Source organism: Nothoprocta perdicaria, unplaced genomic scaffold (assembly GCF_003342845.1).
Source record: "Nothoprocta perdicaria isolate Ctin4 unplaced genomic scaffold, notPer1 scaffold_12, whole genome shotgun sequence".
Lineage (NCBI taxonomy): Eukaryota > Metazoa > Chordata > Aves > Tinamiformes > Tinamidae > Nothoprocta > Nothoprocta perdicaria.
In genome coordinates this window covers 1,162,316-1,172,613 of record NW_020454316.1, presented here as the reverse complement: position 1 = coordinate 1,172,613, position 10,298 = coordinate 1,162,316, and the positions used below count along the sequence as shown (strand labels likewise).

General features: G+C 65.3%; 1 protein-coding gene across 1 annotated transcript in view; it reads left to right on the top strand.

The window, feature by feature from the left end:
• The first annotated feature begins 611 nt into the window (after window positions 1-611).
• SLC9A3R2 (SLC9A3 regulator 2) overlaps window positions 612-10,298 on the top strand; it is an 18,872-nt gene continuing 9,185 nt past the window's right edge. Inside the window, exons 1-2 of the mRNA XM_026054048.1 lie at window positions 612-821; window positions 1,641-1,880. Coding sequence (XP_025909833.1) covers window positions 612-821; window positions 1,641-1,880 — 450 coding nt within the window. The remainder of the gene's footprint in view (window positions 822-1,640; window positions 1,881-10,298) is intronic.

The window sequence follows — 10,298 nt, the reverse complement described above, 5'->3', positions numbered from 1 at the left end:
CCGCTGTGCCCCTCGTGTCCCCCGCTCACCGGGGGTGCCCCCTCCGCCCCGCTCACCCCGTCCCCTCCGCGCGCCCGGGCAGGCCCCGCCCCCGCGGCCCCGCCTCTGCCCGCCCCGTCGCTCACGTGACCCCGCCCCCTCCTCGCCCACAGCAGAGCCTGGTCACGCCCCCAAACCCCTTAGCACCGCCCCTCCCCTGACCACGCCCCAATTCCTCAGCCTGACCCCTCCCCTGACCACGCCCTAAACCTCAACGCCCCGCCCCTTCTCTGACCACGCCCCCATTCCTGAGCATCGTCCTGCCTCCACTCCCTCCCCCAGCCTTTAACCACGCCTCTATATGTATGACCACGCCCCTTCCACAGCGCATACCAACCCAAAGCCACGCCCATACCCCGTAGCCCCGCCCCAAACCCCGCCCCGGCACTGGGGCAGCTCACAGCAAGGCCGCCCCTCGCCCCGCCCACCACCCGTTGGCTCCGCCCACCACCCCCACCCCTTCTTGGCCCCGCCCCAGGCCCCGCCCCTTCTCCCCGCTCCCGCCGCCGCCGCCGCCGCCGCCGCGCATAAAAGGTCGGCGCGGCCGCCGCCGCCTTCCCCCCCGCGCGGCCATGGCCCAGGAGCGGCTGCGGCCGCGGCTCTGCCACATGCACAAGGGCGAGAGCGGCTACGGCTTCCACCTGCACGGCGAGAAGGGCAAGAGCGGCCAGTTCATCCGCAAGGTGGAGCCGGGCTCGCCGGCCGAGGCGGCGGGGCTGCGCGCCGGGGACCGCCTCGTCGCCGTCAACGGCCTCAACGTGGAGCAGGAGACGCACCACCAGGTGGGCCCGGGGCGCGAGCTTCCTCCTCCTCCTCCTCCTCCTCCTCCCCGGTCCGCGGAGCGTGAGCGGCCCCCGAGGCCGCGGAGCTCCGGGCTGCGGCTGCTGCAGGAGTTCGGAGCTTTGTTCCGCCTCCTTAAAAAAAAAAAAAGAAAAAAATCAAAAAGTGTTTTTTTTAACTCCGAAAGTTGCAGCCTTTGCAAAGCTGGAGGCAGCAGATAAGCAGGGCCGGCCCCGCGCCGCGTATCGGGGCGCGCACGGCACGGGCGGCACCGCTGGCCTGCGCGGAGCTGCCAGGGTCGCGCGCCCAACCCCGGCGCGGTGTCCGGGTCCTGGCCGTGCCCGCATGGAGCAGAGCAAGGAGAACGCTGGCACTTGTGCCCGGGAATCACGGGTCGTTTCCACGCTTTGCCCTGCGGACGAGGCTCCATGGTTTCGCCTCCCTGCACCCAGCTTGCCCCTTGCAGAGTGTCCACCAGCCACGGAAAAACATGGAAACCGCGGCCACCACGGACAATGATCCTCATTCAGCCGGGCCGCCTGCTGCTCCCGGCCTGGGCGCTGCCTCAGCTTTTGCTCGCCCGTGGCTCAAAACAGGGGCAAATGCGCAGATTGGGTCACTTCTTGCATAAACCAGCCTGGGCGAGCGGGGGGTGATGCACCCGCTGGAGCACGATCCGAGGGGCGATCCGGGTGCGTTCCCAAAGATGGGAAATGGGGGCTGTGAGGCAGCTTGGTGCAACCAGGGGCACTGCCCCGTCCTTCCCTGCTCCAAGAGCCGCTGCTCCAGGGCCATGCGCTCAGCTCTCCTCCCTGCTCCAGGTCGTGCAGCGCATCAAGGCCGTGGAGACGGAGACGCGCTTGCTGGTGGTGGACAAGGAGACGGACGAGTACCTGTGCAGCCTGCGGCTGCCCTGCACCGAGGAGCTGGCGCACGGCGGCCTCCTGCCCGGCCCCGCGCCCGCCAGCGACAACGGCGACGTGTGGAAGCCGCAGCTGGAGCTCGCCGGCGGCAGCCTGCCCCGCCACTCGCACAGCTTCTCCTCGCACGGCAGCAAGAAGGTGAGGGCACGGGGGGGACGTGGCGAGCGACCCCCTCCTGCGCCTTCCCCGTGTGCCGCCCGATGGAAAAATCCTGCCTGTGTGCAGCCTTGGGGGCTGCTTTGTGCCCCATGGAGGGTGCCCTGCTGTGCTCTGCGCCCTTGGGACCCCACGGAGCTGTGATGGGAACCAGCGCCTTCCTCTCCCGTTGTTTTCAGGAGGGAGGGAACATCTGGGGCGAACGTGTTCTCAGCTTTTTGCTTATGGAAGGAAATTGGCTTATTTTCTTTAAGCAGCCTGGGTCCGTGCTGCGCCTCGGCAGCAAGCGCCTCTTATTAGTAAACTCCTTTCCAAAAAGGAAAGAATTTGAGGTGGAAATGGTCCAGTTTCCAGGGCTGGCTGGCGGCTGGGGCCGGGCCGCGGCGGAGGCGGCGCGGCCGGCGCTCGGGAGCCACGCGGGCAGCGCCGGCCCCGCGCGGGACGCGGCCGCTTCCCGGCTCCCCGTTCCCGGCTGCGGAGCCGCAGCGCTCCGGGGAGGCTGCAGAGCTGAGGCCTTTGGGGCTCTGCGGCTCCCTCCGGAGGCCGGTGCTCCCGGGCGCCGCGGGGCTGGGTGCTTGGCACGGATGCAGCCGCGGGCACAGCAGGGATTTCCTATCCCGCCTCTGTTCCTGGTGCTGGGTGAGGTCCAGCAGTTTGTACCGACGGGAAGTCGGGCGAGGGGAACGGGCCGGTCCCGGCCCTTCCGGCTCTTGGGCTTCGGCTCCTCCGAGGGGCGGGAGAGCCGGGCTGGGCAGGAGGACGGTGCCGCACGGGCCCCTTTGGCACTGCCCTGGGCTGGCCAGGACTGGCTGGACAATGAGTGTTGTAATGCATTTTCACTGCAACCCTGGTGCTGCTGCTCCCGCGGCTGGAGCGTCCTTCTGTGCAGGGGCTGCAGCTGCCTCCATGGGCGCTGGGGTTGCTCCGTGCAGCCAGGAGCACGGAGTGAAACCCGTGGGAAACCTGGGCCGGAGCCGGTGACGTCCTGGCCAGGGCGGCGCTGACGTCCCGGCCCTGCCCTCGGGTTTCGGCTGTGCAATTCCCCCCGCTGCGGGGGAGGCCGGTGCTGCGGGCCCGGAGGAGGAGGAGGATGAGGCTGAACGCCCTGTTCCTGGCAGTGCTGGACGCCCACGCGTGGGTCTGGTGCATGAGCCGGCGGCCGGCACAGCCCGTCCCGGGGCAACGTCGAGGTCTGTGGGCACCGTTCCCACTGTGGGCAGCACTTCCCTGGGCTGCCCTTGGAAGGAGAAGCGGCTCTTCCCTGCCGGCTGCCGCAGGCAGGAAGGTTAACGTGTGTCCGTGGCCCCAGAGCCCCAGCCCCCGGGGCCTCGTGCCTCCTGCAAGCACCGGAGCACCATGAATAATTCAGGCCGTGTTTAAAATCGGGCTGGCTGCCTCGGGGAGCAGCCGGCAGGGCCCGCGGCCAGGAGCGAGTGCGGGGCCCTGACTGCGGTGCCAGGGAGCAGGTTACCGAAATGCTGGGCCGGCTGGCACCGTGATGGGCACAGAACAGGGACCCTGTGGCCCAGGGACCCTGTGGTGCAGGTGTGGGGCCCGCGGAGCCCCTGGCCCTGCTCCCGCGGGGGCTCTGGGTGCGGATGCTCCCTGGCTGGGCTGTGCTCCCGCCTCTCCAGGTGTGTTTGTAGGGGAAACAAGGGCGGCAGGGCTGGCGCGCTGCAGTTCCCCACCAGCCGGGTGACACCGAGCCGTGACGCAGGAGCCACCGGTGCCAGGAGACCCATTGTCCGTGGCCTCTGGCCCCTAAATGGGCCTCAGGGCAACCTCCGTCTCAATGGATAGAAACAGGGATGCGGGAAGTGCTGAGCGGGGCTGGTCCCCGTGGCTGCTCCAGGCACCGGAGCTTGTGGCACCGGGACACGAGCGGCTCCGGCTCCGTGCCGGCTCCCGTCCTCCTCCGGGGTGGCTGCCGCTGCCAAGCGCTGCTTTTCCCACCCGGCATTTCTTGTCCTTGGGAAACAAAACCTCGTCTTGTTCAATCACGGCCGGGCTTTAGCAGCAGGAATTTCAAAGCAGGGAATTAGGGGCCAGTTGCTAATCGGCCCTTGCTGGCAGCGTGGGGGCCGGTGCTGGTTGTGGGTGCTGCTCAGGTGCTCCCCGCTGTGCCCCGATGCTGGGGCGCTGCCCTGGGTGCCGCTGGTGGGTGCAATCCGTGCTGTTCGTGTCCACCTATAAGCAGGAGATGGTCTCCATAGGATGCAACAGGTATCCGTTGTGGTGGTGGCTGGTCTGCTGCAGCCACCTTGTTGGAAACCCTGGGAAAATCCAGCCTTGGCTTGGGAACTGCAGCATCACCCTTAGCGTGCAGCTCCTCCAGGAGCAGAGAACTGCAGAACTGGAAGAAAAATGGATGTGAGCTGCTTGAAAGGGGCTCCTAAAGCTGCCAGCGTCCCCAGGCTCAGCAGCGTCCCCTTCCTGCAGCTCCTGTGCCAGGTCCTGGATGCACCAGGTGCCTCCGGCTATCCTAATCCTGGGATCCATAGGAGGCCCTGCAGGCGCGGGGGCTCGGCCGGCAGCGGGCGTGGGGACACGGATCGTGTCCCTGGGGGTGACCACAGTGTTTCCCTGGAGCCCGCAGGTGCAGCGCGGAGGCGGTGAATATTTCCCGCGGTGTTTGGGTCGGGAGTAAGGGCCGAGTTGCTGCTGCAAATAGCTCGCGGCGCTGCGGGAGGAGCGGCGCCGCACAGATGTTTCCAGAGCACGCTGCCAGCTCAGCTGAGGCCCAAAATTTAGGGCTTGTAGGATAACCGCAAAGATGTAATAAAACTGAACACGAGCAGAAATGTCTGCAGTAATTACGTGATTTTTTTGGAGGGGGAAAAAAAAAGTAAATGCATGCTTGAAATTGAAGCGCTTCCCTGCTGCTCTCCTGCTCTGCTCTGAGCCTGGCTGCAGGCTGGGAGCTGCAGCCTTGGGGTGCAAGGCTGCCACCCAAGCCTGGGTTAAGGCTTGGAAAATCCTTTCGGAGCTGTGCAAGGAGCCTTGGCCGCTGCTGGCTATTCCGGGCGCTGCTATTTCTGTGGACGCTGCACAGTAGTCGCAGCTTTTCTGCTGTTTTGGTTTCCTTGAGGCCGCAGCTTAATCACAGCCTTGGCGCAGGGCAGGGCGGGCGTGAGGAAGGTCCCGGTTTGTGCCGGGTTTCTCGCGTCCCTGCCCTGCTCCCGGTGCTGCTGGGGGACGCGTGGGCACAGGGCTGCGGGTGGCATGTGGGGACCAGGCATGCCCAGCCAAAAATGGCACCTTTTGCATTAAAAACCAGGACTTTCCAGCAGTCCAGCTACGCCAGGGGCTCGGCTCCCATCCCGCCATGCCAGGCTCTTGCCCAAGATGAGCACTTCAATCCTGTGGAAGGCTGCACAGAGCCAGGGAGGCGCCGGCAGGACCTCGACATGCCGGAGCCCGGCTCTGGGCTGCAGCGTTACCCGGTGCCGGCTCCATGGGGATGCTTCCCGCATCCCGCCGAGCGGCTGTTCCCGCGGAGCCGGCGCCCGGGAGCTGGGATGGCCGCAGGAAGCTCCTCCCGTGGCCGGGAGCGTCCCCCCACGGTGGCAGCTTCCGCCCCACGGTATTTTTAGCGCGGCACAAAGCGGCCGAGTCGGAACGCGGGGATGCGCCGCGGGGTGGGATGCATCCCGCATCCCCATGCACCGGGACGGCCTCCCTCGGGCGCTGCGCAGGGCCCTGCAGAGCTCCGGGAATCGTTCGGGAATGCTTTCCCCTAAAAATGTGAATAATATTAATATTAAACGGAGCAGGAGAAAGGGCAACCGGGTTGCGCTGGCGCTAGCGGCGGCCCTGCTCGCGCTGGCTCCCCGCCAGCCGCGCTGCGGCTCTGCCCGACGGCACAAATATTAAATAAACGGCTGCAGAGAAATTAAAAGGCTTTCCTGGCAGAAACGGGGCCCTCGGTGCCCGCCCTGGCAGCGGCGCCGCTGGGGCTTCCCTCGCGCCCTGGTGCCCAGACCTGCGCCGGGGACGCGGCGCCCGGGACGGGGCTCTTTGCAGCAGGGTTGGCATTTTCCTGTGCCAAAATGGTACTTTTCGCAAGGAAACGCTTTGGTTTCCATACAGCTCCACAAAGTCGAATTCTCTTTTGTTAGCTTAAAACTTTTTTTTCAGTTTTGCATTTTTCTTTTCCATAAGCTCCAAAGGAATTTGTGTTTTCCTAGCTCTTCCTCCAGGACTGTCCCTTGTGCCATTTTGCAAGGCGAGCGGGTGAAATCCTGGAGGAATTTGTGGGGGGCTAATCCTGTTCCCGGCTAATCCGTTCCAGCCGAGGCCGTGCGCGGTGCCGGCCGCTCAGGCTGGGAGCAGATCCACGGAGGGGCCAGCGCTACGTCATGGTGCTCCGGGAGTGGAAACACATGGAGCAAACGTGCCGCGTTTGCGCTGAGTCTGCAGCCGCGCGCCATTCCCAAATGAGACCTAGGGAGCTCTGTACGGGATGCATTCGGCTGCATCCCGTACGGATCTGTGGCCTCGGGAGGCTGAGTTAGGGAGGGAGATCAAACCCTCCGTCAGTGAAGGGTTTCTGCACGTCCTGCTCCCTGTGGAGATGCAGAGTTGCAAAGCAAGCCGTTGGTGCCATCGCTTCACGCGAGGTGACCGCACGTCAGCCGTTTCCCCATGCGGGTCCAAGCTCCGATTCCCGCCTTGGCTGCGGATCCTGTTAGGGAGGGTCCCAGCAGGTGCTGGGACAGGCGGCAGGTCACACAGGGAGCCGGGAAAGGCTGCCCTGGGTAATGCTCTTAATTCCTCCCCTGGGGCTGTTTGTAGAGGATTTAATTAAGATGCAGTGCTAATTAGTGCTAAGCAGGGTGAGTAGCTGTTTCGGCCTGGAAAAGTCCAGAGCGCCCTGGGGATGGGGATGGGTTTGCAAATCCACCTTGCAGGGGAGGCCGGGCACCAGCAGCCGCTTTTCCTGCGCCTCTGCTTCTCCGCTTCCACACGGCCCTTCCCGTGGAGCGGCTGGGCTGCGGGAAGGGGGAGCGGTGCAGGGGCAGCTCCGGCACCGGGGGCCGCTTTCGGGCTGGTATGCGGGAATGCCGGAGCGCGGCAGCCTCCCGGCTCGCTGCGGGCCTCGGTGTGGAGGATGTGCTCGGCCTCCGCCCCGCTTCCTCCGGGAGAGCGGCCGCCCCGGCCAAGACAAACAGCGGCCGTCCCGGCGGAGCGCCCTGGCGCGGAGCGGGGCCGGGTCCCGCGCGCCCTGCGCGTTGCAGCCTGCGGCTCCAGCACAGCCCCCGGCAGGGCGATTTTCCCTTCTGCAGGGGTGGATTTTTCCCCCCTTTCCAGAGGTTGTGGCTCAACCTGGCACCTCACCCAGACCTGCCCGGGGGCACTGAGCAGTGTGTGGTGCATCCTGTGCCTGTCTGGACACATTTGCACTGAAGCAGAGAAAATCCCTGGTTCTTGCAGAGAAAGTCCCCAGCCGCAGGGCTCCGGAAGGATTCCCTGGGAATCCCAGAGCTGTTTGGTGGGAACGGGGGTGCGATGGAGTCGAGCCTCCCTGCGGCCCCTGTCTGCCCCCGGGAGCAGGGCGCATCCTCCCGCTCTGGCCGGGAGCAATCCCAGTGGCAGGGCCGGTGTGCGTCGCTCCGGCCGGCGCGGCCGCTCCGGATCCGAGCCCACGGGGAGGCTGTGGAGCCCCTGGCTGAGCCCGCGGCCGGCCGGGCTGGGGCCTTCCCCGCCGCTGCCCCCAAAAACGCGGTTTTCTCACGCCGGAGCAGACCCCGCGGGGCTGCAAAGCAGCGGATCCCTGCTCGGCAGCTCGTGCAGCGCCTTGCCGGCCGCCGCTGGCCCCTTTCCAGCGCTAATTGGAGCCCGTGCGCTCCCGGCACGCGCCGTGGCCCGCCCTGGCTCCCTCGGTGCTGGGCTCTGGCAGCGGAGCCGCGGGAGCATCTGCAGGGAGCATCCGCACGGCACGGAGGCAGCAGCGTCGCTCCTGCCCCTTGCAGCAGCATCGGGCTGCTCCAAAAGCCAGGAATTAAAAAAGAGCCATGAATCCTCTTCCTGACGCTGTTTTATTGGGAAAGTTCGAACCTGTCCTGCAGGAAGGGGGCTGAAACCAGCCCTTGAGCCCTCTCCGGCCGAGGTGAGGAAAACAGCCCTGATGCGAGTTACCTGCTCTCTTGCAAGCTCTTAGCAAGTGTGTTTGCAGGCTGCTCTTCCCAATGCAGCCCATGTCCGGCTGCTCCATGGATGCTTTGGCAGCGGGAGCCCTCGGCAGAGAGCCTGGATGCTGCAGGAGCCGCAGTGAAAGCGTGAGAGCTGCCGGCACCCAACCAGGTCCTTCGGTATTATTATAGCACGTGTTTCATTGCTGATTAACGTCTTGTTTATGCTTTTAGGAACGAACCCGTTCAAAAGGTGTTTCCTAAAGCGTTTTCCTTCCCAAATGCCGCTGATTTATGTCATGCTGAAGCTGCAGGGCTGCTGTGGCAGTGCAGCCCGTTGCTGCGTGTGCGTGCACGTATGTGTGAACGTGTGCACATGTATGTCCACCTGTGTGGGGGTGAGTGCATTAGTGCTGGTAGGTGGGATATAATGTTATTGCTTTTTTATTCCAACTTGTGCAATTAGCAGCCTGGGGCAGTATCTAGGTACCTAGAAGTAACACAAATGGCCTTATTGCATGGAAACGGGCCCAAAACGCAGTTGTTTTGCATGGTTTTTCTGGCACGTGTGGGTTCAGCTGAAGGCAGCAGCTCCCGAGCTCTGGTGGAAGGAGCTGTCGTGTGCCCGCGGGTGCCGTCCTCGGGAATGCTGCGCTGTCCTCTGGAATGCTGTGCCGTCCCCAGGAACGCTGCGCCGGGGACGCTGTGTGTGCACAAAGGCGCAATTCCCCCGGGAGCCGAGGAAATATCTTCCCAGAACACAGCTGGGGAAATGCTGGCACAGGTCGTCAAGCAAATAAACAGCAGAGCTGGCGAGAGCTCCGGCTGCAGCAGGCGCGCGAGCGCGAGCCCGTGAAGGGAAAGGGGCCGGGGGGCTCCCCGATTCCGAACAGGGGCTTTGCAAAGCCGTGGGCTACGGCCCCGTTTTCCCAGCTCCTGGGTCAAGCGCTGGGATGTGTCTGGAGCGGGGGCTGCTGCATGGCTGGGATTACTGTGTGTTGTTCAGAGCAAAGGTAGTCAAATAGGGACGTTTTGTTAATTGTCTCCTTTTTTTTTCTTTCTGAATTCTCTCAAGTTAAGCACCTTGGCCTCAAGGTTTGCTGGTGAGGGCAGGGTCCCGGGCGGGATGCTGCTGCTAAATCCGCCCTGCGGCGCAGTGGCTCCCGCCTTCCCCGCGGTGGTTTTCTCTGTGCTGCCGTTTCTGAGGTTCTGACCCCCTAAAATGTGAGGGCACGGGGGCTGGCGGGAGAGGCCGGTGCGGATCCGGGAGGTGACGCCGGGCCGTGCACGCAGGGCTGGCACCGCCGCTCGCGGGGGTGCTCCGAGGCCGCTCCGAGGTCTCCGCGGCGGCTCCGCGGCTTCAATCATTTCCTGTTTAGTGCAGCGCCCGGAGCACCGCGGGCCGGGCCGGGAGCGTCGCCGCGGGTGGGAACGGCCGGCTCGGGGCCATGGGAACGCGGCGGCCGCGCGGGGTTGAGCCCGTCACCCTGAGTGCTGCTCACGGGTTGTCTTTGCTCCTGGGGGCTTGGTGCCCTGACCCGCTGCCATCGGGACGCCCCGATGCCCCGGACCCCCGCGGGCTCCGCTCTCGCTGCCCCGCTCCCGCCTGCCCGCTCGCGGGGCCGCGCGCTCCGGGCCCGTCTTGGCTGGAAGTGCCGGGGCCGCGGCCAGATCCGCCCCCGGCGCCGTGGCTGGCCGAGGGTTCCCAGCGCGCCGGCAGCCGGGGCGGATGCTCCGTGGCCGCGCAGCTGTGGGCTCCGGCCGCGCGTGTCCACAGGGACCCAATGCATTCCATGCGGAATCGCTTCCCAGGGGAGGCTGGAGGTGTTGGGACTAGCCCAGGGCGGTTCCTGGGGTACCCAGCCAGCCGGCTGCCACGCAACACTGGAGAAATCCTGAGATTCCCAGTGTGTCCTGATGCCAATCCCGCTGGGATGCAGGCAGATGTGATCGGGGGAAAAGCGGTCATAAGTCAGGGAAATTTCCATCTGGGCTTTGCATGGTATTTATGGTTTTCCCACAAGTGTGGCTGGAGGGGGAATAAAAAGCAAGCGATCCCAAAGCCTGGGAGAGGGAAGGGAGCAGTACGTGATGAAAATGTGACACTGGGGCGCGGGGAATGTTTCTCTGCAAGCAGCAGTGAGGAGCCGGTGCGCTGCATTTGCAGGAGCGCAGGGCCCGCGCGGGCACCCGGCTCCACTTCCCGGGGTGTCCAGGCCTCCAGCTCTGCATCCTGACGCGCCCAGGTCTCTGGCTCCGCATCCCGGGG